We start from the raw sequence: 27496 nt of genomic DNA, 5'->3' as shown, positions 1-27496 counted from the left end.
ACCCCCAAGAGTCTTTGAAGATCAAAACTCACCAGGGAAGGTTGGAGTAGGGAGCGGATGCCAGTCCCTGGGGAGTTAGACCAATGGTTACACCCCCAGGTACCAGAAGCCACCCCCAGGCAGACGGGTTTTGACCGCGCAGGATGAGTGTTAACTTGGAGGCAAGAGACCTGGATCCCAAACCTCTGCCTCTGTGTGTGACCTTGCACAAGTCACTGTCTTCCCGGCTGACTCTACTATCTCTAAGGGTCCTTGCAGCTCTAAACTTACGCGGAACCCAGCTTTCCTGAGCCCTCTCTTGTGCTTGGTGGGAGCAGGGGGTGCGGGGGGAGAGGCAGAGGGAGGCAAGAGTACACCACTGGCTTGTGAATACACCTTGGGGGCCCTGGGGGGCTGTCCTCGGCCAGGGGAAGAAGCAGGACGTCGCTACCAACCTCCCAAAAGGGGAGTCAGGAGCCTTGGGTCTCAGCCAAATCCCACCCTCCGCCCTCTCTCCCTCCACCACTGGCTGGTCCCTGTCAAGAGCCAGCCTGATGGTGGGATCACATCTGGGCTGTACTCCAAGTCTGTACCCCAGGTCAAGGGAGGAATGCAAAGTGATAGGATTCGGTGCCCCTCACTCCTGGCAGGCGTCCTGTAAACTTTCCCAGTCTAGGGTGGCAGGGAGAGTCTATGAGGAACACCCAGGGGTTGGATGAAGCTTAAGTGGTTCCTAGCATCATGAGGAGCTAGTTGGTGCCCAGGGAGAACAGACGGACAGCGCCCTGGGGTCCCCCTGTGTCCATCGGCAGGGGAGGTGCTTGGTGGGGAGTGGGCGAAGGGAAGGGCCTCTCACAGCCTCCCGCACCGGCACAGGACTTCACTTTGCCAGAAGCACACCCACGACCACCCGCACCCTTACCTGCTTCGTAAACCTGGTCTGGTAACAGGTTCCACCGCTCGGCCTGGCAGATACCGCAACCTCATCCCGTCCCCACTCGGGCCACCGGGAGCGGGGGTACCATGGACAGAGTCCCTCCGCCAGATGTGGAAAACCCGGAGTCAGCAACCCTGAGCTGCTGCTCAGCTGCCTGGGGTTCTCTGCTGTCACTGCTGCCCCCTGGGGAGGGCTTGGACAGGCTGGGGTTCAGATGCATGCTCCGCCGCTAACTCATTCACACTCTGAGCCTCTGTTTCCTCTGCGGTTAAGCGGGGACAGCGGTGCCACTTCTCTACCTGGGAAATTCCCTCTCTCTCCCTCTGCGGTGCTGCTCCTGCCCCTCCTCGGGGAGCCTCACCCCTTCACAAGCTCTCATATAGCACACTGCCCTCTGGGGGACCCTGGGTAGCGGCGGGTTTGGGGCCCATCTCTGGACGACCGGCTTGCATGCCTTCTGAATCCCTGGTGTAACAGCGGAGTCTGCGGGAGTGAGTGTCACCTGCCTCTGAGGATTCTGGTGGGGGAACGGGGTGCCGGTGGCGGGGACATCCAGCACGGTGCCGAGCCACAGTCCCCTTGCCCTGCTCCCCGAGGCACTGGCCAGTGGACGCTGGGCCCCATGCCCCCCCACACCTCCATCCTGTAAGGCCTCCCCGCCCCTCAAGGCTCAGCGAAGAGCCCACTTGTGCAAGAGTCTCTCTCTGCTCCCAATCCTCCTTGTGCCTTTGGAGTCGCCTGCTTACCATCTCCACTACAGCCCAGGCCTCCTCCCCGCCAGCCTGCCATGCACCAAGGGGCTTTCAGCATTCATCTCGGGAGCCGTCTGTCCCATGGCAGCAGCTCAATGGCTGGCTTTGCTGGGCCCAGGGTCCCTGCTGTCTCTACTCTGACTCCCACATTGTCCTCTCATCAGGCCTTTTGGAAGGCCAGTGGAAGGACCCTCTGGGTCCTTGGCAGTTCCGGCCCCTGAGCCCCCCTGGCTAACCCTGGCCGAGGGAAAGATGACACAGTGTTCCAGATCAGTTCCGTTTCCTGGGAGGTCACGAGGGCAGGGAATCGGGGCGCCTGCTGAGTGGCTGGGACCAAGAACCCCGGGCAGTAAGCCCGGCTCTGCCACTTACTCGCTGTGACCTTGGGCCTCCTCGCCCACCCGGCCCTGGGCGGTCAGTCCTTTGGGAGGCCACCGGAGCTCCCGGTGGGGCACGCACGGCATGGAGCAGTACATGGGTGAAACAGGCGAGTGAGGCAAGCCCCCCGGGCCCTCCCACCCTGACAGGAGACCAGGGCAGGGGTTGGTGGGGATGTGGGGAGAGGGGCCTAGAGACAGGGCTGTCCCACTTCGGGAGCAGCCAGCCGGGCAGAACAGGCCCCCGGCTTGCAGCAGAATCAGGGTATCTCACGGGCTGAGGTCCCCAAGGCCTCCCAGAGTGTGACGATAGCACTGAGAGGTGGAGCCCCAGGCTCGGGGATGGGGAAGGCAGGGAGGACAGGGGACAGCAGGTGCTCCGCAGTCAGGTGGCCTGGGCTTGGAGCCAACTCTCACTGGCTGCCGAGTGACCCTGGGCAAGTGACCTTGACTCTTCCAGGCCTCGGTTTCCTCAGCCACGAAATGGAGACGGCCCCAACACCCACAGTAGGGCTGCCGTCACTCTGGCAGGCGACAACTCCCAGTGTCCTGCAGGCATTCACACCCACCCTGGGGCCAAACTTTCCCGGCATCATCCGGGTCTACCTCTCGCACCGCTCCCACCTCCGGTACCCACGGGGCCTCCTCCGTCCCTCGTCTTCCTCCTTTCCGGGACCGTTTCTCTTTCACCACCGGTGCCAAGCACACACCTGACACACAGCAGGCACTCAATGAACACTCGACGACACAACGGATGATCGCGAACACCCCCAGCCCCCGCCGGACAGACTTGCACACGTGTAGATGCACCCCCAACACCTTACTGCCCCATCCCACCCCGAGCTGCCCTGGACGTCGGTGGAACGAGGTGCTGGGCAGGGCAGCCTGGGAGGGCGCGGGGGTCTGGGCGTGGGCGGTGGGCGGTGGGGGGGCGGGGAGGGCAGGGGCGGCTGGGACCGGGGCAGGGACAGGCGAGGGGCAGGCGGTCACTGCAGCTCAGTAGCCCTGCGACTGGTAGCCCTGGGGCTCGGCGTCAAAGGCGTTGGCCGGTTGCTGGTAGGTACCACCCATGCCGGTGGGGTCTGGCCCGGTGCTGGGCTCCACGTAGGGGGCGTAAGGCATGCTGGAGTCCTGGCTGGGGTCCATGTAGTCCTGGGAGAAGAGGGCCGAGTCGGCGCCAATCTGATACCGCTGGAAGGCCAGCATGGCCTGGCCCGCCTGGGGACGGGGGCCGGCGGGGACGAGGACAGGCGGGAGGGGATGGTTAGAGGAGAGACAGACAAGAACGCTGGGTTAGTGGCAGTTAGTTCACAGGACACAGGCAACAGAGGGCTAAATATCCTCGAAGCCCCAAAGATGAGACCAAGCCTGACTGAGGGGCAGAAGTCTGTCCTTGTAGCCAGCCCTCAAGAGACCCAGAACCACACTGTCCATCCAGCCAGAAAGACCTTCAGAAGGTCTTTGGGTCACTATGGGTCACCAAAAACTTTCCACTGTGGAGTGTTAAGGTGGCCCCAAGGCCACAACATCCTCCTCAAACTGTGTTCTCGGGGGTGTTACGTGGAGAGGGGAAAAAGTTTCTTGGTGTGCTGGAAAACCCCCTAAAAGCCACCGCACCTCTCTTGCGGCGAGGTGAAACCATGTAACTAAGTTCTGGCCAGCACACTAGCTGTCCCACCCGTTGACCTGACACCCGGAGGGCAGATGTGGGGCTAGAGCTCTCGCAGCCACGCAGGACCACGAGGTCCATGAGCTAATTGTAGGGACGGAAGGGGCCTGGGTCACTGGAGACTTCTGGAGCCACGAGGCCAGTCCCGGACTGTCTTCTCAGACTTGGACTTCATTTAAACCACTGCTATTTACAAGTTCATTTGCTGCTGAACCTAATTATAACTAAAACATTTGGTCAAACAAGTTTGGGAAGCTGAGTTCAACAGAGTAGAAGAAGTTTCAGGGCCACGGGACTTGTTAGGGCCTTGACTGACGTCTACTGGGATCCCCGAGGGGAAAACTCTGGCAGGCGACCTTTGCCAACCTTACCGGACCAATGAAGCCCTCTTCTCACGGGACCTAGTTGGGAAAGACTTGTCTACAGCATACGCACAAAGGTGGGAAATTCTTTTTCAGTAAAAGCTATTACGTTGTTATTAAGGACAATGACATTGACCACCCCCAGCTAGGGAATGAATTTAAAACATACTTTTTAGGTTTACATTGAAAGCCTTCCTCAAAGATCTTTCTAGCAGGTAATCTTCCTGTGACGGAAAGATGCTAATGCTCTACACACCCATTTCTGGGCTGGGAGGACTGAGGCTTAGTGAAGGGAGACCTCACGGCAGAGTCAGTGCCAGAACCCAGACCTGAACCCAGAGGTCCTGCTCCTTCCCAGGCCAGGGCCCTCCCCATCTCCTTCCCATGGATCAGCCCCCTCACAAGGGAATAAACCAACCAGGAACCTGAAAGGGCCATCTGGTGAGAGGCGGGGGGGGGCGGGGGGGAAGTGTGCTTGGCATTTTATTCTAGAAAGTTCCAGAAGCCCAATGACTAGCCACTGACTTTTGATTTGTGTCATTGGTAAAGGCTCTGAGGGGCAGCCCTTCCTGAATACTGTTTAAAGCAGTGCAGGAGCCTGAGAAAGGCAGACCAGGCCCGAAGGAGTTGAGCTGAGGGAATTAGGCCTCCCTAATTCAAGAGGCCACAACACAAGAGTATGGGGGTGGGGGGTGGTGCATGGGACCCTGCTGGACTCAGGTGCAGAGGGGAGGCTGGGAGTTCTGCTCGGAGCCCAGGGACCTGGTGGCCCACCTGGCCCTGCTTCTTCAGAGCAGGTGTACTCTCTAGGATCTCCACCACGCAGCAAGCCGTGTGCACTGGTATGCCTCTAGCGTTGGGAAGCTCACTCTCTTTGTGCTTTGCTCTGGGGGCCTGTTTGCTCTGATACCCCCTCAACTCCTGGAGAGTGGAGAGATTGGTGGTTCCCGCCCAGGCAGCTAAAGGCCCCCAAACTGTAGAACTGGAGGTCAAAGTCTTTTGGAAGAACGAGGGCTCACCACACGAGAATCGCCCCCAAAGTAGAGATTATGGAGGGGTCTCTGACTCCCTGGAGAGAATGGAGGAAGGAACGAATGAACGGAAGAGCCTACATTTATTGAGCATCTCTGTGCCAAGCTCCGTGCCAGCCTTTGTTTCATCCACACAACAGCCCTGAGAGGTTGGTCCACTGGGTAGTGAACTGAGGCTCAGAGAGGTGCAGGGGTTTGCCCAGGGTCACACAGCATGTGAGAGCAGGGCCGGACCAGGAGTCCTCTGATGTCCTCGGCCAGGCCTCTGTTTGCACCCAGGCTCCATGGGAACTGTAAGGTCAGCCTTCGTGCTGCAGCAAGGAACAGGCTCTCGCACCGTGTCCACAGATCAGTATACCAGTATAGAGAGCCAACGCCAACCCTCTGATAGCCCGTGGCCGTCTGTCTGGGGGAGATTTCAATTTGTCTTCCCCTCCCCAGCCTGTGGGCCCCTGGGGCCAGGGACCCCGTCTGATCCATCACTAGGCACAAAACAGCTGCTCAATAAATGTTTACTGAATGAATGGACATTTGGAAAAAGAAAGGAGGCAATGAATGCGTAAGTGGCGAGTCTTAACTGGCCCCTCAAGCCAGCCACCCACTGCCCTGCGTGCCCTGGCATCCTGGCCATTTCCGGCAGAAGGCTGTCCCCATAACCTTGCCACTGGGCATGATACAGGGCGCTCCCCGCCTCGGGAAACACGCAGGCCTATGGCTGTGCCGAGGCGGGAAACAGTGTGCTGTATTCCTCCTGGAAGGTAAGGTCCTTGAATCTCCGCACGGCCAGGGCTGCGGTCAGGCTCTGCCGGGAGAGAGCAGGGGTGAGGACGGTGGGGAAGAGCTGGGAAAGGCAGAAGTGCCAGCAGGGAAGCCGGCCTCAGTGGGCACCTGTCCGTCAGGCTTTCGGATCTGCCCCCGGAAGTCCTGACGCCCAATCACTCCTCCTCCTCTGTGAACTCCACCCCCATCTCAGGGCTCACTGGTCCAAACATCTCCCTGTAGCACCGGGTGGGCTGTGTGGTTCCCATACATGGGGCATCTTCTGTGGTCTGAGATCCCCTGGGGTCACTTGGTTCTTCCTGCCCAGCCCTGAGGACACGGAGGGCGGGTGTGACCACCGCTGGCGTGCCGGGGCCTGAACCACAGGTGTTCTCCTCCAAACCCTGGCTCCCAATATTGTATTGGGACAGGGGCCCCAAGAGAAAATGGATATTCAGGGGCCCTCAAAAAGAGCAGGAAGTCACTCCAGGACAAGCCCAGAAGGGCAGAGGGACAAGGAGGCCTGGCTGCAGCAGGCTTCGCAGGAAGGGCTAGGGCTGCTTGTATTTAGTCCCAGGGTCTCCTTGCAGAAGGCTGGGCCCAGGGCTGCTCTAGGGCCTGGAGGGGAAGGGGGCTGCACGCAGGGGAAAGGAGAACCCTTGAGATGGGGGCCTGGAGCCCATGTGACCCCGATATCACAGGAGGGAGGTGAGGAGAGAAGAAATACACCGAGGGGACCTGACCCCAGTGGGAAAGAGGGCCCAGCCCTGCTGTCATGCCCGTGGGTGCTGGAGGTGTAGGTCCAGAGCCTGCCAATGGGTGCCGTTTGTGGGCCCAGAGACACGCTTTCTTTGACCCACACGGTATTTTTTTTTTTTCTAACTTGAATAAATTGCTAACACGTAACGATCAGGTTTCACACAGAAATTCAGATTTCTGGCTTCTCTGGAAAAATGGGAAGACCTGGGCTGTGTGGGTCCCTATTCCTGCTTTGGAACAGGGATCAAGGGTGTCCCTTTGGGGGCATGCACCTGCCGCCCGGCCCACTCACGCCTTCTCACGTGCTGCCTACCACACGGATATCTGAGTTTGTGACACCCCGCCCCCCCAAATCCAAACTCCTGATTTTTAGAGATGGGAAGATAATGGGCCGGAAACCTAGAGGCAGCCCCAAGAAGTGGCCCAGGTCTCCCGACACCTAGGCCCGGGCTCCTAACCAGCCTCAGAACTGCAAAGCCTTATCTTTCTGTCCAGACCTCCACTTGGGTCTGCAAAAGGTTAGGGTAAACGCCCACAACCCGACTACCAGAGTGCTTGGGAGGGGCGTTCATGACCACTGGAAGGTTGCTCTGTGCCAAAGCGAGGGTCTAGCACCACTGTGTGACCTTGCTGGCGATGGCAACAGCCTCCTTCCCGGGAAGCAGCCCGTGTGACTGCTGAGGAGAGAAGCAGGGGCACGTACAGGCTCCAGGAAGCAGGATGCAGGCCCCGGCTAGGCTGAAAGGCCGCCCGCTCGGGAGCCTGGCTGGGGCGGGCGACTGTGGGCTGGGTGGGCCGTGTACTCACCCACGTGAAGATGGAGAAGAAGGAGAAGGTGATGGCGGCCCGAGCCGCATCTGTCCCTTCATTCATCGGGTTGTCTTTGGGCTTGGACACCTGCCACTGGTTGGCCAGGAAGCAGAAGCCCACGAACCAGAGGAAGGCCCAGAAGGCTGGGGTGTCCACGAGGGCCAGGCACAGGGGCCGCGCACAGGAGAGGGCGAGTGGGGAGGAAATGGGGAAAACGAGCAACAGGGAGGGGTTTGGGAGCACGTCTCCCACGCCCCACCCCCACCCCCATAGGGAGAGGTGGGGGCAGGGGGCACAGAGAGGGGAGCACAGGGAAGGTGAGGCGAGAACAGGGAGGTCAGTCAGACACAGAGCAGGAGGGAGACCACAGAAAGGAGCCGGGCCACGCAGATGGCAAGGCCAGGAGCAGAGGCAGGGAGAGCCAGGGGCAGCGAGGGGAGGGGAGGGGAGGGGAGGAGGGAGAGACAGAGAGAAAAGTCAGTTGGCCTAGGTGCGCATTTCTGTTGCCTTAGCCAAACACAGATTTCTCAGCTGAATCCCCGCCCCGGGACGTAGTCTGCCCCTGCAGCAGTCTGGGAGGAGCACTGATCCGACCCCCTGGCCAACGATAGCCTCCCAGAAAATCGGGCAGAGAGAGGATGAGGAGGAGGCTGGGCAGGGGGGGCAGCTTAGCTGGGCAGGTCTGAGCGTTGCCTTCTCTTGTGCTCGCAGCCTCACGAGGCCCAGCCTCACGAGGCCCGAGCCAGGTGAGCGAGGGTCCTCTTGGGAAACCGAGGCCCGGGGAGCTTAGCAGTGGGAGCCTTGTGGCAACGAGGTCTTCTGTGGGTCCCCAGGGTCTACCCAGAGAGGACCAGAGCGGCTCAGACAAAGCGTGTGTGTGCCAAAGGGCTGGGGTAGCTAGAGACCAACATCTCCCACAGGCACTGCTGGGGAACCCTGGGGTGCCGTGGACCACAGCTTGAGAACCATTAATTTCATTCTATCCTTCAAGTCTATGGGACCGGTCTCACTGCTTCCAGTCAGCCAGCCTCACCCTGAGGATCCCAGGCCCAGTAATGGGGGGAGGTCTCAGCCAGAGAGCCGAGGCCACAGGCAAAGCTTCACGGCCTCTCAACCCAAGCACCCAGTGAACAGACTTCAGAACTCGTGGGGTCAGAGGTCGGGTCAGCTCTGCCAAAGGCTGTTTCTGGAGGACGAGGGCAGCAGGTCACGTCAGGTCCTGACCCTCCCCGGGCCCAGACTGTGTGCCAGGCGGTCGGTCCTGCCTTACGAGGCTCTCACGGGGGGTGGCACAGGGGAGGCTTCAGAGAGAAGGGAAGCTGTGTCCCCTCCCCGCCACGGAGCTGTGGGCTGTTCCGGGGCCTCAGGCCCGGCCCTGGTCCCACCACTCCCTGTTGCCAGCCACGTGACCCCCAAGTCTGTCCCCTCACCCGCCCGCACCTCAGCTTCCTCATCTGGAAAATGGGCGATGGGGGACGGCTGCCTCCTCGGTGCGCGCGAGGATTAACGGGCCCACGGCCGGGACGGCCCCCTGCCGGCTCTGTTGTGCTGGGGGGGGAGGGATGCCCACTGGGCGGGGGGCTCACCTGAGACACCGATGTCGGACAGGACGGCTTTCTTGCGGTCCTTCACGCTGCTGATCTGTGGGAAGTACACATCCAGGGCCAGGTACAGCAGGCAGGTGAGGAAGGCGAGCACGCCCACGGCCACCCCATAGCTGCAGGCGTTGGGGTTGCGGTTGTAGATGCAGAACTTCTCGCCGCCTGAGTTGTTGTTGAGGTAGCCCTCGTTCACGATGGAGCCGAACACCACAATGGAGAACACCTGTGGGGGGAGGGGCGGGGGGGGGGGGGGGGCCAGGCATGAGATCCAGGCCGGCCCCCCGCCCAGCACCAGGCCCGGAGAAGGGGAGGCTACCCGCCTCGGCCCGCGGCCTACCCCTGCCCCGGGGAGCCCTCTTCACCCCCGACAGCCACAAGGCTCGTGCGAAACAGGCATTTCAGAGGGGAGGCCCCGAGAGGGAGGGCAACTTGCTTCGGGTCACACAGCGCAGGGGGGGACAACCCCTTCCTTCCTCCGCCTCAGGCAGGAATGACCCTCTGACCACAGATTTGGCCCTACCAACCCACCGTCCAGGTCCTGGGAGGTCTTCCTGGGCCCTGACACCAAGATTCCTCTAGAATTGGACCTGACCTCCCAGAATGAGTGGGGACATGCCCTTCTGGGAGGTGAACCTGCCAAGCTCCCACCCCCAGCCCCCCTAGGCTGACTCCTCTAGACGCTGGCCCATGCCCACCCCCACCGGCAGCCCCTTTGCCAGGTTTATTTCACTTGGATAGACGGCCAGCCGAGATGGCCCCCCACCACCCCACCTCCTGGCATTCACGCCCTTGTGCAACCTCCTTCCCCCTGCGTGGCGGCTGGGCCTTGTGATTCACTTCCAACGGAATCTGTGCAGAGAGCGACAGATAACATCTCTGCGAGGAGGTTGCAAGGACGCTGGCTTCCACCTCGCTCACCCTCGCTTGCCGCCTCTTACTTGCTGGCTCCGAAGGAAGAGGCTGCCTTGGTTTGAGCTGCCCTCTGGAGGGGCCCATGTGGCTTTTTATGGTTTGTCAGCCATAAACAAACACACAAATTAAAAACAAGAAAAAAAAAAAAAAAAACGACACCGCTGCAGCTGGATGAACCTTAAAAGAGGTGGAAAAAGAGGTGAGGGAAGCCAAACACGGAAGTCAACCCCCAGGACAAAAGCCCTAACAGACAAAACAGAGACAAGAAGCAGGCGAGAGGTGCCCCGGGGCTGGGGGAGGGGAGGACGGAGAGCGGTTACTTAAGAAGCACGGAGCGTTCTTACCGATGATGAACGTTTTGAAACCAGACAGAGGTGACAGTTGCGCAACATCAATGCCACGGAAACGCGCGCTTTAAAATGGTTAATCGCGCGGCATGCGAATTTTTCTACAATTAAAGACAAGGCTGTGGGGCTGTGTCCTCGTTCAGCCGTGGGCACAGCGGTGGCCACGGCAGCCCGTGAGCCACGCGTTTGCCTGTCCAAATTCGAGAATGTGCGCACAGCCACGGTCCAGACCCGGGCCGGCGTGCTGGCTCTCAGCCCGGCCCCGTCACAGGTTCCACATCTTCGCGGTCACCCCAGGAGGTGCACAGGGCAACTCGTGCTGCTCCCAGTTAGCAGCGCAGGAAAACTGAGGCACAGAAAGCACAGGTGGCACTGTTGTCAGCACTCCGGGCTGAACGGGGACCCGGGCGTCCTGATCCTCAGCCCTGTGCTGTCTCTCACCTGACTAGGCTGACGCTCGGCCTCAGGGGGTGGGCCCGGACGGAGGTGTGGTCTTTCCAGACACTCGGGGGGCCAGTAGTGTGAGTGAGTGCCAAGTGTGGCGCTCCGGGGCCCAGGAGGGGAGAGGCAGGAAGTCCTGACTTCACAGCGATTGTCTAAGGAACTCCGGGGCTACTGACAGAGTCCTGACAAGCAAGGCAGCCACAGGAGATGAAGGCAGGCTCTCTCATGGCCAGCTGCTTGAGTGGCGCACGGCACAACTCCGGGACTGCCATTCACAGAGCCCCCTGGGACCTGTGCTCCAAGACAAGTCCCAGGTTCCTACCAAGGAACTGCCAGGTCGGGAATCCGAGGCCCAGCCCCAGATGTCACCCAACGTCCCCAATCCAGCAGAATGGACAAGCTACTCGATTAGAGGGGGCACTCCAGACCCTAAGGGGTCACACAGGGTTGCTGAAGTCAAATCCGAGGCCTGCTTCTTATGCTGTGTGGCCTCAGGCAAATGACTTAACCTCTCTGAGTCTCCGATTGGAACTCTGCAAAAAGTGACCTTCCCTCCAGGGCTCCTGACAGAATGACACGCAGGCACCCTGAGCAGAGCAGGTACACCAGGGGCTGAGCCACGGTTAACTCCCTTCTCCAGAGGCCCGAGGAAAAGCGGGACGAGCACCAGGAAGGCCCTCCTGAGCAGCACTTCCTGGCAGACATGCTCCGCCAGGGGTGGGATCAAGGGTAGACCCCCTTCCAAAAGCAGGCCAGCAGGAGGTGGGAGGGGAAGCGGGCGGGAGGAAGTTGGGGCTTTGGGGACAGCAGAGGAGGAACCATTAAGATGGGGCCCTCTTGGGGGACAGAAGCAGGAGTCCCTGAAGAGGCCAGGAGGCACGTGCTGGAGACAGTGTGTCCCCAGGAGGGTGAGGAACAAGATCAAAACAGCCTCCAAGGAACCGGCGGGGCCCCGGAGCAGCACAGAGAGAGGAGCTCAGTGCCCGCTGCGGTCCTCCTGTCCATCCCATGGCTCTGGCACACAGGGCGCTCCGCGGTCAGGCATTCCTCGAGGTCGAAGTCACCTTGGGCGAGTGGCTTCTCGGAGCCTCGGTCCCCTCATCTGTAAAGCCCTGCCACCGCAGCACCCTGAACCACTGGCGTGTCGTGAGGAACGGACGAGGCCATGCACGGAAGGGCCTGCAGGCGACGCGGAGCCGGCACCCAGAAAACGCCGGAGTGATGCTAAACAAGCAGAAGGGATAACGAAGCAACGGCAGGCGGTGGCCGTGCCGGGAGGGGGGCAGCGGCGGTCAGGGAAGGGAGCCGAGGCAGTGATTTTTGAACTGAGCTGAGTGAGAAGCCAGCCCTGCCAAGATGGGGGGAAGCGTGTTGCAGGCAGAACAGAAAGGGCAAAGGCGGGAGGTGGGAGAAAAGCCTGGCTGGAGCAGCGACGGAGGAGTAGGGCTGGAGGTTCACGAGATGCGGCGGGAGGGAGAGTGGGAGAGACGGGGGGGGGGGGGGGGGGGGGGGGGGGGGGAAGGCCAGGTGGGTGGAACACCGTGAGGAGGGTGTGACCACAGGGGGGTGACCGGATCTGTGGCTCACCATCCCCGCCCTGCAGCACGAAGCTCCCTGAAACGGTTCCCCCACGGCCTTCCAGACACAATCCGAGCTTCCGAGGGCTGGTGGTCCAGTCCCTTGCTGTATGGCTCGCCCACCCCTCCTGGGCCTCACCTCCCTCCGATGCCTGATCACTGCTTCCCCACCTTCCCACGCCCCGGCCGGTTGCACGGTTTCTTCTCTGAACGTGGTTTCTACGAGCACAGGTCGCGACCGGTGGCGGCGGGGCAAGCTGCCACGAGGCAGGCAGGGCCTGACCCCCAAAGCCATGAAGGGCAGGGTGAGCTCAGGAGCCACTTCGGGCTTAATCTCACTTGATCTGACTTAGGTCTGAAAAGGGCCACCCTGGGCGCCGCGGAGAGAGGAGCGTAAGGCCAAGGTGAAAGCAGGGAGACCCGCTGGGGGGCTAAGCAGCGCCCGGGGGGGAGGGAGGAGGGGCTGGGCTGGCGTGGGCAGTGGTGGCAGTGGGACGGGGTGGCTGCTGAATGCGGAAGGTAAAGCCACCGGGATCTGCCGACACGTCTGCCGTGGGGATGAGAAGGAAGAGCGAAGGGCGGGGCGCGGGGGGCTGGGTTCCGCGACCCCCGGGAACAGGTGTGCACGCCACGTTCCCCGCAGGCTGCACAGCCGGGCCAGGGCAGGGACGCTCACCTGGACCGGGCCTGAGACTCTACAGATGGAGAAGCGTTGCCAAGGAGACACAACTAGTCCCTCGGGGTCCCCGAACTCCCTCCGGGACCCTGTAAGCCCGGGGTTCGCGACTCCACTTAGCTGCCGTCTCTCCACCCACGTGGGACCGAGCCCCCCAGGAGCAGGGATGGGCCTCGGAGCTCACATCCCGCGGTGGGAGGAAGGGGGGCTCCCTCAGGACCTACTGGGGGACTGAAACACCTGCTCCTCACTGCACGCGGGCCACGTCCTTGTTTTCATTTTCCAGCCGTGTGCGGGCACCGGCCCGGGGGCCGCAGCTGGCTTGGGGGGGTGGGGGGGGATACAGACTCAAGCCCAAGTCCCTCCGAGCCCAAAGCCAGGGCTCTGTGTCAGGCAGGCGGTAAGGCCGGATCTGCAGCAGGGAGCGCACGGAGCCGAGAACCGGAAATTAAACCAGAATGAAATTCTACGCTGCTGTGGCCAAACTCTACCTAACAGGCGGACCTGCTGGAGGGACTGGAGACGGGTCTGTGGTGGCAGAACCAGCGGCCTGGAAACAGGACAGGGTGGCCTCAGGGGAGGCTCCACAGAGGCCGCTGGTCACTGGAAGGCACAGGAAAAACAATCCCTTTTCCTCGAACTAAAGAAAATGCTATAGAAAGCGGGGGGGGGGGGGGGGGGGGGGGGGAAGGCACCAATGTAAATGGACCAAGGCTGTTTTTTCACCACCTTTATAATCCAATCCTGGGTCTTTTTAAAAATGGATTTAAAAAAAAAAAAAAAAAAAAAGGGATTCCAGATGGCAGCTGGAGCACAGCTATGTCAAACTCAGAAAAACACATCGGAAGGTGTCTCAGACTCTCAGGATCTTGGGGTACTGGTTCAGAGACACAGAAGTGGAGACCCCAGAAGTGTCACACCCCGCCCCCACTCTGCTCAGCCATCCCAGACGTCGGGGTTGGCACGGATGTAGGCTGTGTCATAACTGTGCACCCGCTGTTCCGCCCGCCCAGAATGCCCTTCCCCACTCTTCCATCTTTCAAATAGGATCAAACTCTTTCTCAGTCACTCCCCCTCCTTCCCAGTCACTCCCCCACCCTGACCCTGCACACACTCATTTATGGGTCTGTCGCTCCCAAGAGACCTGAGCTAACCCACAGCCTCTGCAGGGGCCCTGCATCGACTGGGAGCGCCTGACGGAAAACATCTCAGTGAATCCTCACCAAAACCTCTAAGGAAAAGATAAAGGTAAAAACATGCCCACAAATCAGGCTCACTTAGCCCATTTCACAGAGAGGGAAGCCTGGCCTCTGGCTGGCCCGTAACAGGCTGGCCCATAGCGGGTAAGCAGGGCACCGGGCTCTAGCCCAGACCTGCCCGCCTCCAGCCCCACTCCAGGAGGTAAGTCAAATCCCTACCTTCAGCTGCCTCCCCAGGAGTGAATTCCAGGTCCCAAACCCTAGAATGAGCGTGAGTTCCAGGAGGGACACCTGCCGTCCCGAGCTGTGTCACCACCCCACTGTGCAGGAGGGGCCGGGCCCACATCCGCACACAGAGCTGGCAGGCCGCGCCTAGGCCACTGGCGGGCAACGGGCTGCCCCGGGCTCCCGGGAGAGCTGGGCCAAACCAGCGTGAGGGGCAGAGGTCGCTGCTATTTGCCGGGAACTCCCCAGAGGCTGGCTTCGAACACCTTTAGGCACATACTGGGTTTCCACCCAGACAAGCTGCAGAGAGCGGAGCCCCGGAGCCCTGCCAGCTAAGAAGGGCACCGTCCGTCTCACCCTCCGTGTTCCCGAGCCCCGCACCGCACCGCAGGCAGCCAGCTGACTCGCTCACCAGCCTCCACTCCACGGTCTCCGCTCCCGCCCACCTCCAGGCTGCAACGTCACCTGCCCCGGGACGGCCTCCTCTCCGGCCCCCCTCACCTCCTCCAGTGGCAGCCAGTGGGTGCTCACCCACCCCAACTCTTACGAGTCTCTCCCGAGGTTGAGCCCCTAGTGGGCTCTGAGGTCCCCCCTATTTGGGCGGCTGGTCTCACGTCCAACCCCTGCAGCCCCCGGTGACCTCCAGAGCCCCTCATCCGTCTGCACGCTGGCTCCCATCCGGGAGCTCGAACCCCGAACCGGGCTCATCCTCAAATGCCATCCAATGCGGGGCTAGCCCTACTGTTTCATCCTGCACCAAGTAACCCAAATGACGCCGTGTCCCCCATGCTGGCCCAGGCCACTACCACCGCTTGCCAGGAGAGGACAGCAGTTTCCCTCCTGGTCTCTATGCGTTCACTCCCACCCCTGCACCATCCCCTTTACAGCAGCTGGAGAGGTCCCTTTAAATTCTGTTTTTTAATGTTTTTATTCATTTTTGAGAGGAAGAGAGAGAGAGAGAGCAGGGGAGGGGCAGAGAGAGAGGGAGACACAGAATCCGAAGCAGGCTCCAGGCTCTGAGCTGTCGGCACAGAACCCGATGTGGGGCTCAAACCCATGAACCGCAAGGTCATGACCTGAGCCGAAGTTGGATGCTTAACCGGCTGAGCCACCCAGGCGCCCCTGGGAAGATCCCTTTAAACGTGTCATTCCCATGCTCCGTCCTACCCATCTCCATCCCCAGGATGGATACCTCGCCCAGCTGCAACCCCTGGGCTCCTTCCTCTCAGACTCCTTTCTCCCACTCTTCTCTAGCTCCCTCCCAAGCTCATTCCTGCCTCAGGGCCTTTGCACTTGGCTTTTCCCTCTGCCTGGAATACCCAGAGTTCCCCAGACCTTCCAGGCTGGCTCCTGCTGGCTCCTTCTCAACATCCATATCTCAGAGAAAACACCACTCAGAGGAGCCCTCCAGGCCTGACTCCCAGATCTACAATATTCTACGATATTCTACAATACGTTCCAATGTATTTCTTTGATAACGTCTTTATACGCTAACGTCCCTAGTTATTAGTTCATTTTTGGGTGAACATCTGCCCGCTGGACCCACAGGGAGGGTCAGGAAAGGCTTTAAGGGGAACGAACAGCAAGCCTGAGGTGGGCAGAGGTGCAGGTGGCATGGGAATCAGCATCCCTGGCTTGGGCCTCTGCTTGCACACTTCTGACCACGGGGAACTCACTCCCTAAAAGGGGGGGCTGCTGAGTCCTCTCCCTCACCTCCAGCTGAACCTGCCTTCCTGTCAGTGTCCCTACCAAAGTCCTCAATCCCGCCGCCTCCTGGGCCCCAGGGAAAGGCTGTGTGAGGAAAGAAGGAGCCGTGCTTTTGAGGGATGAGTCAGGCTGCCAAGGGCCCCCCCACCCCTCATATGACCTCCCACAGGGTCATATGAGGAAAATGGCAAAAGCCAACGCAGGGGCACATGATGGGCAGTAGGCGGCCACTCTGCTTCCTGAAGGGCCTCGTGCGGAGCCGCAGGGCTGAGGCGGGGGTCAGGGGGTGGGGAGGCTCCCAGGGCCCCTTCTCTGCTCCCCTGCCCGGGCACCCTGTTCCGACGCCTTGGATGTAACCTGCAGGGGATTAGGCCGTAATCTTCCTGCAAGCTGTCCCTCGGGTTCTCAGCAGTGGGGGTGGGGAGGGGGCTCTGCTGGGGCAGGGGCTCCGAGCAAGCAGACCCCTGTCCCCAAGGTACTGAGACTCAGCCGGGTGATCTGAAGGCTCCCCCTTCTCGCCACACTGTTCCCACCTTCACCCTCCTGTGGCTGTGTGACCACAGGGGGCAGGGACCCTTGTTAGAAAGGGGGAAGCCCAGACCCAGAAACAAGCTGCTTGACTGGCCCAGGGCTGCAGCTTGGTGGCCGAAGGATCCAGAGGCCTCACCCCATAATCTTCTACAGCCCAGGTCCTTCCCCACCGGGCCCTGCCACCTCTGAACTCCCTGAGGGAGGGAGGGGGAACAGAGTCACCCCTGGAAAAGGGCTATGAACACCAACCGAGCACTGCCTGGGCCCTTCCGGGGCGGGACCTCATTTATCCCCAATGGCCCCATTGGCAGGCAGGCAGGCAGGCAGGCAGGCACTGCTCTCTCTCGTTTTGCAGCTGGGGAAACTGAGGCTCTGTGCAGTCTCTCAGCCGGTCACAAGGGCAGGGATAACCACCCGGGTCTGTGTGCTCTTCCTCAGCTCAATGCCCGCCCCTGCCCTGCCAGCTCCTACATGACTGACGCCGTTGTTCACTGTCTCTCTCCCTCTGTGGGAGCCTGAGGTCTTCGGAGAGAGAATCTGGTCCCAGGCCCTGCCTCGCTTTCTAGAGAAGAAGGCACAAAGGGGGAAACGCCTTCTGCACTGACAGTTCTCACGGCCGTTCACATAGAGCACAAAAGAAGCAAGGAGGAGACAGCAAGCTTGGTGGGGGCGGGGGTGGGGGAATCCGGGAAGGCTTCAAGGAGGAGGTGATTTCTGCGTTGGGCCTTGAAGGTGCGGTGGGAGACCCCGAATAGGGGTGGGGGGTGGGAAGAGGAAGGCAGAGCAGTGCCCCCCACCTCATTCACCCACACGTGGAGCCCTCACAAGACGCCCCACGCTGCCTGGCCCTGGGGGATACAACAGCGATGTAACAGACGCAGCGTCTGCACCCCCACAGCTGACACCCGAGGGGGTGGCATCCTCTTCGCTGCTCTGCTGTACCTCTCGGCCTTCACCACGATGGCCCTCCTGCCCGGAGCTCCTTCCCCCGTCTCCGCCTGGCCGACGCCGTCCCTCTCGTAACTAACCGTACTGCCACTTTTCCGTCCCTGACCTAGGTGAGCGTCTCCTCACGCTGGTGGCGCGCTCACCTCTGCATTTTTACTGGCGTCACCACCACGCTTCCCTCCGCCAGCCTGTGAGCCCTCGGCAAACAGCGGGCACGCAGCACGCGCTCGGGGTGGCTGCTAACTAGAAGACGACAGAGCGTCTGTGTCCTGCGGCCGTCGGGTCCGAGGGGAGGACGGAGAAATCGCTCACGGCCCGCCAGGTTCGGCTGAGAGAGCCGTTTAACGACAAGCAACCATGGATTTGGCAACGAGAGGGTCACAGATGGTGAGGGGTGGGGGAGAAAGCCTGAGCGGGGTGCATGTGAGAAACGGAGGGAGAAACCTTGGTGAGGGATGGAAATAAGGCACGTTGGGAAGACCGTGGGCAAGAGCCAGGTGGAGAGGGCGACACTGAGGATAGGGGAGAGGGACAGGGAGAGGCCAGTGGGCGTGCAGAGCTAGTGGGCAGGGAGGCCGGCCCGGGCCACAGAATCGGAGAGCCCAGGGGAGGCACGGGCATGAGGCGGCTGAGGGTGGGTGCCCGGCGCAGGAGGCTGTGGGTAAGGCCACGGGGGGAGCCCCGCTGGAGGGGCGCCAGAGAGGATGGGGTGAGGGCGCTACACAGCCTTGAGGGTCAATGGCTCCGAGGTCCCAGGCCCAGGGAAGCTGGGACTGACAGGTGAGAGGAGGACAGACAGGAGAGGGGAAGAGGTGGCCACCTGAGAGCACGCAGCTGCTGGAAGGACGGCCAGGCCTAGGGTGCGCCTGGCGAGAGGGGCCGAGGCGCGCGAGGAGAAGACCGTGGCAGGCGGCGAGGCCAGGGCGTGAGCAGGAGCACGGAAGCGGGCACTGCGACACCAGGAACGGAGGCGGCGGTGGCGCTAGAGAGAGCGGGTGTTAAGACGCAAGCATCTCAGGCACCTTTGAGGAGTAGGGGAGTGACCCGGGGCTGGCCTAAGATGAAGAGATCCAGGGCTGGCGTGAGAGTCAAAGCTGGGTGACAATGGTCTGGAAGCGGCCTTAGGAGCCAGGAGCACCTCCAGGCTCGGCAGAGGGAGGGTGTGAGGGAAGGAAGAGCCCCCCGAAGAGGGCTGCCAGGGGAGCGGGGTCGTGGGGGGAGGCCAGGTTACGACGCAATGTACAATTAGGGACGTTCAGAGCGGGGTCAGGGACTCGGGGACACAGGTCACGTCCTCCCGCCCCCTGGACCGTGAGCTGAGAGCCCCAGCTCATTGGGGTTCCCGGATGACTGCGTTCTAAACAGTCTGGGCCTGGCAGCCTAGGGTTGTCCCAGCCAAACACCCACCCCTTCCCCACAGTCCCCTTCATCCCCTGCAGAGGGGGGCTGAGCATAGTCCCATCCCGGGAAGGGAAGCATTCTCCAGAAACACAGGGCCGTGAGCTGCCGTGCCAGGAGCCCCTGACACTCTGCTCACATACGTGGACCCGGGGCCCAGGCCCCTCTGCTGTGGGCCCCCCAAAAGCATTGTGGGGGTGTGGTTCTTGATATCACTTCTTTAAAGACGGACCAGTCCAACAGTCCCCAACCTGGAGTCCACTAGGAGCAAGCGTGGGGTTCCTTGAAGGTGAAAAGGTTGGGAACCAGCCCAAAATGACTATCCATTTCCCATGTGACAGATGGGGAAACTGAGGCCCAGAGCACATGGCATCTTGCTCAAGTCACACCACCAGTCGGGGTCAGAGGGGGTCGCAGAACGTGGCTTCAGGCCTCGAGGCCCCAGGCACTCCCCAAAGCCCTGTCCTGCCTCTCCTCCCCCTGGACAGCTGGTTCTTCCGGTTCCGGGCGCCAAGCGTGGCTCCCTTGCCGGCTCTGCCATCTGCCCTTCCTTTCCTCCCTTGTCTTCCTGGTTTTTCCTCCTCTCCTCCCCTCCTCCCCCAGCCTTAGTTCTTTCTCCCCAGGCTCAGGCCTGCCTCATAGCTCTGCAGGAACAGGTCCTGTGGGACTCTGCATGTGGCCGGGAACTCCCCGAAGCAGGAAGCTGTAGGCTGTCACCCCAGCTACTCCGGTTAACATCTCTGGGCCTCAGCTTCTCACCTAAAGTACTGAAACAACACCCACCTGACCAGGATGACGAATGCCCAGGGGGAGCGGTTATATGGCGGGCCCTTCAAACATGAGTCTTCACAAAGCTTAGAGTCTGCCCCACATGTCACAGATGAGGCTTGGAGAGGCCAGCATCTTCCAAGGTCCTGCTCTGATGACCCTGCTCCCCACGCCAAACCCCCGGCTCTCCCAGGCTCCCCAAGCTCCTGCACGGCCCCGGTACACGAGGAAATGCCCAAGACACAGAGCAGAAATCTACCAGCCGGCATCTCCTGAAGACTTCACCCCTCAGTCAGCATCTCCTGAAGACCTCACCTACCAGCCAGCATCTCCTGAAGACCTCGCCCACCAGCCAAAGTCTTCTGAAGACTTCGTCCACCAGCCAAAGTCTCCTGAAGACCTCGCCCACCAGCCAGCATCTCCTGAAGACCTCGCCCACCAGCCAGCATCTCCTGAAGACCTTGCCCACCAGCCGGCATCTCCTGAAGACCTCACCCAATAGCCAAAGTCTCCTGAAGACCTTACCCACCAGCCAGCATCTCCTGGAGACCTCACCCACCAGCCAGCATCTCCTGAAGACCTCGCCCACCAGCCAAAGGTCTTCTGAAGATCTCATCCACCAGCCAAAGTCTCCTGAAGACCTCACCCACCAGCCAGCATCTCCTGAAGACCTTACCTGCCAGCCAGCATCTCCTGAAAACCTCACCCACCAGCCAGCATCTCCTGAAGACCTCGCCCACCAGCCAAAGTCTTCTGAAGACTTCGTCCACCAGCCAAAGTCTCCTGAAGACCTTGCCCACCAGCCAGCATCTCCTGAAGACCTCACCCACCAGCCAGCATCTCCTGAAGACCTTACCTGCCAGCCGGCGTCTCCTGAAAACCTCACCCACCAGCCAGCATCTCCTGAAGACCTTGCCCACCAGCCAAAGTCTTCTGAAGACTTCGTCCACCAGCCAAAGTCTCCTGAAGACCTCACCCACCAGCCAGCACCAGCCAGCATCTCCTGAAGACCTCACCCACCAGCCAGCATCTCCTGAAGACCTCCTGGCTGCTGACTCCATCCTAGACCTAAGAGATCAGCCACAGGCAGATAAAGAGATAAGGAAGATTCCAAGACTGTTAGTGCTAAGTGCCAAAGGAGCATGTAATCTACCTCCGTGGATGTAGCTCCCTGAGTAAATGGCAGGGCGGTGCCAGGTGCTGGGAGAGGACAGGCCATGCAAGGTCACACATTTCCTGCCAGGACATTCGTCCCCAGCACCCTCTAAGGTCACGCTTCCCCATGGCAGCCACAGGGAGCTCTTCTGTGTTTCAAACCCCTCTCTGTGGCTGCCCACAGCCCTCAGATGAAGCCCAGAGTGTACATCTGCCATCCAAGACCTTTTCTGAGCTTCCCCCTGGCTGCCACTCTGGAGCACATTCACAGAGTGTGATGTCACTCACTCGCACACCCAGGACCCCGAGAGCTCACCATCATTTATTTCTAAAGCCCACTCAGACCTCATGCTTCCAGATATTTGCACACGCTATTCCCTCCACCTGGAATGCCCCTCCCCGCTTCTTTATCAGAACCAACTCAGAAGCCGCCTCCCCCTGGAAGTCCTCCATGCTCCCCTGGCAGAGGTAGCTACCCCTATTGGATTTTCTTCTTGTAGCATCTCAAGCCTCCCCAACAGTGCTTGTCGCTGGACTGACAGCGTCTCCGATGGGGCACACAGGCTGGTACTTGGCATGTGTGGAACGAATGACTGAATGCCAGAGCTGGCCAGAGGCTCTATCTCCACCCCAGACCCCTTTTACCCCACGCACAGCTCCCTGATTTTGGTGCAGGACGAGCTCAGCTTTTACACTCAGGGTTCTCTGGGATGACTGAGGGGGTCTGGTAAAAACAAGACCCCTTCAAGCCCCTCTTGGGGCCACTTCAACCTAGACAGGGAAGCCACAGGGAGCGCACCGAATGTGGGCGCTGCAGATGTCCAGGCTGTACCTCTGTCATTTGGGGCGGCGACACCTACCCTACTTACAGAATCCTGGGGTGTCACACTCAAGGCCCTTAAGAAATCAATCCTGAAAACGCCACCATTTCAGACATTTTATCATTTATTTTGCTCAAACTGAACATTAAAACACCAACAGCCCTCTCCTCTACCAGCACCGATATCCCTTCCCCGCAGGCCAGTGCAACCCTCTAAAAGGGAGACCGTGAAGCCCATGGAGAAGGTGGTCTTTTACAGGAAATCAGGTCGCTCCCTGCCGGAGCTCGGCTGCCCCCTCCTAGCTCCAGGGATAGGGAAAGGTGTCACAGACAGGCTGCAGTCCCGGAGCACCTCTGACCCAGCTCAACCTCCTCACTCAGATGGGGAGACCAAGGCACAGGGGTGGGCATGGCCGGTGCCCGGGGAAGCGGGCAGAGGCAGCCTTCTCCCGGCTCCCAGCCCGCACAGCCCCCGTCTCCCTCCAGCGGGGTCAGAGGTGGCTCTGAGCTTACCCTCGACACTGCCCCAGCTCAGCCGTCCCCTCCTCACCCGAGGCAGGAAAGGTCCAAATCGGCTGGGCTCGCTGGTTCCCTCTCCGCCTTAACCAAAGCGGTCAATTCCTGCCGTGAGTGGTCACTTCACCAGGCCTGGGGGCCAGCGAGGGGACAAGGGGCAGAGAGGAGCTGAGGAAGCCTCCGTCAAGAGACAAAAATGTGGTGTCGGAGGTCCTGCTCCTGCCCCCGCGGCTCGGGTTCCAGGGTAGATCCAGGTTTGAAGAGGCCTTGAAGCTGATATGGCTGGGGGGGGGGGGTGCGGGGAGGGGGTTTCCTCTTTCAGAAAAAGATCTTTTACAAAAATCACAAGCCCATGTGCACATGTTGCTAGGGCCTCTCCAGGGCTGTAGAAGGGGTCTACGTGGCAGGGGAGTCGTCCTGGCTAGAGTGACCAGTCACCTAGGTTTGTGCGGGACTCAGAGGCTCCCAGACACATAACTTGCAGTGCTGAAGCTGGGAAAGTTCCAGCACACCAAGATGAACTGGTCACCCTAGCCCTGGAGCTAGGACTTCGTTCGTCTGAAGGCCAAGCCTGATGCCTCCCAGACCCCAGGATGCCAAGGGGACGCCAGGGCGAAGGACAGGTCACCAACGGCATCTTCTGCGCGCTCATCGATGAGTTAAAACACTTTCAGAGCACCACACATTTTTGAAAAAGACTGGAAGGAAGCACCGGTCCTCCCTCAGTGAGGGGATCACACGTGATTTTTTTCCACCCCCACTATTTTTTTTTCTTTTATTTCTCCCCCTCCCCCACCATCGATCGTTTTTATTGTGGTAAAATACAACATAAAATGTACCGTCTCGGGGCGCCTGGGTGGCTCGGTTGGTTAAGCATTCGACTTCGGCTCGGGTCACGATCTCACGGTTTGTGAGTTCGAGCCCCACGTCCGGCTCTGTGCTGATGGCTCGGGGCCTGGAGCCTGCTTCCGATTCTGTGTCTCCCTCTCTCTCTGCCCCTCCCCCGCCCACGCTCTCTCTGTGTCTCTCTCTCTCTCTCAAAAATAAATAAACATTAAAAAATTATGAAAAAACGTACCGTCTTAATCATTTTTAAGTGTGCGGTTCAATGCTATTAAGTACAGTACATTTATTCTGCTGTACAACCATCATAAGTGATGTTTTTATTTTCCGAAAGTCAGCAGGGATTACTTTTGGGATGAGAAAAAAAGAACTACACATTTCTTAAAGGTGTCACTTAGCCTGTTATCAGCTGCCTTTGCTAGCATAAAGGTAGTGAGCAGAGTTAGGAGGTGGGGGGGGGGGGTAGGTTTGGGCATTAGACGGTGGCTGGCCCAGATGACCATTATCCTTTCCGAACCTGAAATCCAGGATTCTGACCTCTTCCGGCTCCAGGAGAAGCAATCAATGTGCTTTGGAGACTCAGAGATTTGGCTTCGAATCCTCTGCCGCTTACATGCTCAGTAACCTTGGGACTCCCTGAGCCTCAGTTTCCTCAAGTGATGCAGGCCGGAGGGGAACTAGCTGGGTAAGCGTGTGTCCACCCCGGCCCACAGTGGGTACCCCATCCGTTACTTTTCCTTCCTGCTTGGACTGTCTCGCCGTACCCCGAGATAAGCCCCATTTATCCTTCAAGGCCCAATTTGATATCACCTTCTCCATGAAGCCTCTCTTGATTCCCACAGCAGGGAGACCCCTCTCCTGGCACTCACGGCCTCTACCCAGGGGCGGGGGGTGGGGGGGTGGGGTGGCACCTGGCTCCCTTCCCAGTAGGACTGTGGGATCCCCGAACACTAAAGGCTGCATCTGAGTCATGTCACTTTCCCTAGGGGCCCAGCAGACTCAGTGAAGCTTTGCTAAATGAAGCCATCACAGGCAGAAGTGACCCAAGCAAGCAAACCGCCCACACCCCTCACAAAGCCAGTGGCTTGACCCTCCCAGGCCCGTGGCCCGAGGGTCTGGCAAAGGGGAGCAGGGCATACAGCTGGCCCACCTGATCAGGCAGGTGCCCCCCAGAGCTCCATCTCTGCCGAGGGCCAGTTGGGGTCTCTGAGGAGTTGGAGACTGGCATACATGAATGAAGTCGGCACCACAAACCCTTACGGATGTCCCCGGGTGCCAGGCCCGCTGCCAGGCCCTGTGCCGTCACTGCGGCTTCCCTGCCCTCAAAGAGCTCCCCAGCTGGTGGGTACTTGAGAAGAAAGGGGTTTACACATGGCCCCCGCTTCTTGTGGCACCAGGAGGAGGTTTGAACGTTTTTAGACAGGGAAGAGTTAGCTTCCTTTCTCTCTGGGAGGCCAGAGATAAACACCCCAGCTGTCCCACCCATCAGACCCTAATATTGCCCGGGAAACCCAGGAAGTGAGGGAGTTTGAGCACCCTGGGGCCACAGCTGACCTCAGACGTAGCCCCTTGGGGTGGCTGACAGTGACCCTGCCCAGCGTCCCCAAGCCCAAGACCTTCTGGTGTGGGCCCGCAGGAATAGGCCCCAGGCCTGCAGAGGCCAGACCCTCTAGTGAGAGTGTCTGGGCAATGGCCAAAAAACCCTAGGGAGCCCCAGGCACCCCCCCCCCCCCTCCTGCAGCAGGCTTCTTTCCCTGGGGTGCTGCCCAGACCACATGAACCCCTCCCTCTGTGCTCACTGTCTCTGTCCCATCCTCCTCCCCCACAACCCCAGGTCTGAGCAGGGACCCCCCCCCCCCCCCCCCGGGAATTCTGACCCCTGCCAGGCTGGAGATCCAGAACAATCCCCTCTGCTTTCCCCTAATCCCCCCCACAAGCATCCAGGTGTACTTGCGTGGGGGGGGGGGGGGGGAAGTGCTGTCACGGATTCAGGAAATATCAGAGCCCACGGTGGCCGCTCCCACCTCTCTACAAACCGGGAAACTGAGGCATGAGAGAGGAGCTGCCTCTCCCCACGTCGGGATGTAACTCCTCGCTTCCCACTAACATTTCTTGGGTGGTTCCCAGCCCAAGGTCACGCCGCGAAGGAGAGGCAGTTCCCGAGCAAGCCACCTAGGTATCCGGCTCCCGACGCATCGCTCCACACCTTCCGGGCTAAGCCACAAAACCCGGTTTCCGGCCCTGTCCTCCTGGAACGTCCACGGCAGGCGCGGCGTGCGCCCCGTGAGATGATCCACGCCCTGATCCACCTCTCCCCCCCCCCCCCCCCAACGGCCACCTGAAACCCGGGCTTCGTCCCCACGGCCGCTGATCCGCCCGGGTGGCCGCGAGCAACCCGAGCCGCGAGCTGCACAGCCGCGGCCTGGAGGTCACGGCGAAGGGGGGCCGCACGCGAATGGGGACGCCGGGAATCAAGGGCTACGGCAGCAGGGGCGGGAGCTCCCCCCGCTCCGCCAGCGCTGGGACCCCCCCCCCCCCCCCGCCCGGGGCCCGGGAAGGAAGGGGTGGCGGGCGCCGGCACCCCGGTCGGAAGGCTCTCCGCCGGCTGCGGCACGCGTGCCCGGGGTCCCGCGGGGTCGGGGTCCGTCCGGGCGCGCCGCCCTTGCCCGCGCCCCCACCGCACCCCACCCCCCGCGCGGCCGGGCCACCCAGCCGTCCTTACCCAAGACACGACGCGCAGGATGGTGTGCGGCTGCCGGACCAGGGTGTGGGGGTCGAAGGCGCCCCCGGCTTTGCCCGCTCCGTACGCACCCCCTTCCATCGTGGCTGCACCCGCGCGGTGCCCCCCCGCTCGGCGCGCGCCGCCGGCCCTGCGCGTGCGCGGCGCCCCCGCCCCCTCCCCTGCTCGCGCGGTCTGCGTGGCCGAGGGCTCCCGCCAGGGGGCGTCCTGTGCGGAGGGCGCGGGGGCGCGGGGGCTCGGGGCGCGCGCGCGCTCGTTCGCGGGGGCGCGCGTGCTGCGGACCCGGCGGAGGGCGAGCTCGGCGCTAGCGCGGTGACCTCTTTGCGGAGCTCGGGGCGAGGGGGGGGGGAGGGGCGGTTGCCGCAACTACGGGACGGCCCGCCCTGCCCCCACCACGGCACCTCCGAGCCTCAAGCTCCCGAAACCTTCTTCGTTATTGGTTTCCTTCCTGTCGCTGCCTGACCCCGACGTAGAGGGCAGGGGCCGCATGCAGATTTCGCCAACGAAGGAGGGGACCACGATAACCCCTGACTCAGAGCCCTCCAAAGCACAGCCCCCACCTCCCCCGGGACCTTTCCACCTTGCTTTCAGGCTGAGATCACGTGGGCCCCTGTGTCTGCGCACCCCACCCCACCCCTAGACTGGAGGGGCCCGAGACACCTGGCACAGAGAGGGAGGCGGAGGAAGGGCAAGGAAGTTGTTAGTGGACAAACCCCCCAACACACACACACACACACACACACACACACACACACACGCCCTACCCTTTTCCTTAATTAATTATGTAATTATTTGCTCATTGCTTTCTTCTGCTAGTCTCTGCGATCGGCTGTCTCATTCGCTGCTGTAGCCAATGTCCTGGCACACAGTAGTTGCTCAATAAACAGACCCTTAGTCCCCAGAGCCCCATCACGGCTTGGGTTAGACATCAAGGTTTCCTGGAAATAACATGGAGTTGCAGTGGGAAAAACCTACCAAGTCTGGCTCTTCCCATGACCTGTAGTCCTTCTGGCCTCTCTCCATGTGTCCCGGTACCTCCATTGGATCTAGGATCAGATTGGACAAGGATATCTGCAGCGGCTTTGCGGCTCTGGTGTCTGGTCATTCTGTGATGACAGGACACAGATCTGGGCAGAGGAAACGCGTGGTAGGTGTGAGGGCCGTTCTTACAAATATCACCTAGCCAAATGTCCATCTTAGGCTCTGTTTACTGAGGGTTAATTCTGTGCTGGCACAGAGTGGAGCGCTAAGGGCTTTACACGTCGCCCAGTTGAATATAGCAACCTCATAAGGTAGCTGCTATGATTCTATAAAACTTCCAGAGGAAAACAAGAGAAATTTTTGTGACTTTGGGTTGGGCAAAGAGTTCTCAGATGTAACGCCAAGAGCATGATCCATAAACGAAAACAATCAATTAATTGAACTTCATCAAAATTAAGAACTGCTCTTCAAAAGTCATTGCTACAAGAATACGTGAGGGCAAACCACAGTCTGGGAGAAAATCTTTGCAAATAGCATACATCTGATAAGGAATTTGCATCCCAAGTATATAAAGAATTCTAAAGAGTCAATAATAAGAAAACAATCTGCTCTTTGCAAAACGGGCAAAAGATTTGAACAGGTAACCTATCACCAAGAAAGATATACGGACGGC

At 60.3% G+C, this 27496-nt stretch overlaps 1 protein-coding gene across 3 annotated transcripts; it reads right to left on the bottom strand.

Moving 5' to 3' along the window:
- Nucleotides 1–1761: 1761 nt before the first annotated feature.
- On the bottom strand, nucleotides 1762–25995 carry SYNGR1 (synaptogyrin 1). Of its 3 annotated transcripts, none has more exons than XM_019446940.2 (4): nucleotides 25825–25995; nucleotides 9022–9259; nucleotides 7433–7578; nucleotides 1762–3197 (listed from the first exon to the last, which is right to left on the bottom strand). In XM_019446940.2, the coding sequence occupies exons 1-4, from the start codon at nucleotides 25921–25923 to the stop codon at nucleotides 3042–3044; spliced, it is 639 nt and encodes a 212-aa protein (XP_019302485.1). In that variant the 5' UTR covers nucleotides 25924–25995; the 3' UTR covers nucleotides 1762–3041. The 3 variants fall into 3 exon arrangements, with proteins under 3 accessions (XP_019302485.1, XP_019302484.1, XP_019302486.1); XM_019446939.2 differs by having other exon boundaries at nucleotides 1762–3263; nucleotides 25825–25992; XM_019446941.2 differs by lacking the exon at nucleotides 1762–3197 and adding an exon at nucleotides 5606–5909 and having other exon boundaries at nucleotides 25825–25992.
- Nucleotides 25996–27496: the final 1501 nt, after the last annotated feature.

The sequence above is a fragment of the Panthera pardus genome, unplaced genomic scaffold, assembly GCF_024362965.1.
Source record: "Panthera pardus isolate Hobbes unplaced genomic scaffold, ASM2436296v1 HiC_scaffold_6, whole genome shotgun sequence".
NCBI lineage: Eukaryota > Metazoa > Chordata > Mammalia > Carnivora > Felidae > Panthera > Panthera pardus.
The sequence above is the reverse complement of the archived record's forward strand: the minus strand, read 5'-3'. Positions and strand labels throughout refer to the sequence as shown.

What these genes read in the sequence shown, in the direction of transcription:
- SYNGR1 (XM_019446939.2), bottom strand. Translation starts at nt 25,923, where the DNA reads ATGGAAGGGGGTGCGTACGGAGCGGGCAAAGCCGGGGGCGCCTTCGAC. An exon ending in GTCCGACATCGGTGTCTCAG is followed by an intron (nt 7,579 to 9,021) that starts GTGAGCCCCCCG and finishes TGGACACCCCAG; the next exon opens with CCTTCTGGGCCTTCCTCTGG. An exon ending in TCTTCTCCATCTTCACGTGG is followed by an intron (nt 3,264 to 7,432) that starts GTGAGTACACGG and finishes CCCCGTCCCCAG; the next exon opens with GCGGGCCAGGCCATGCTGGC.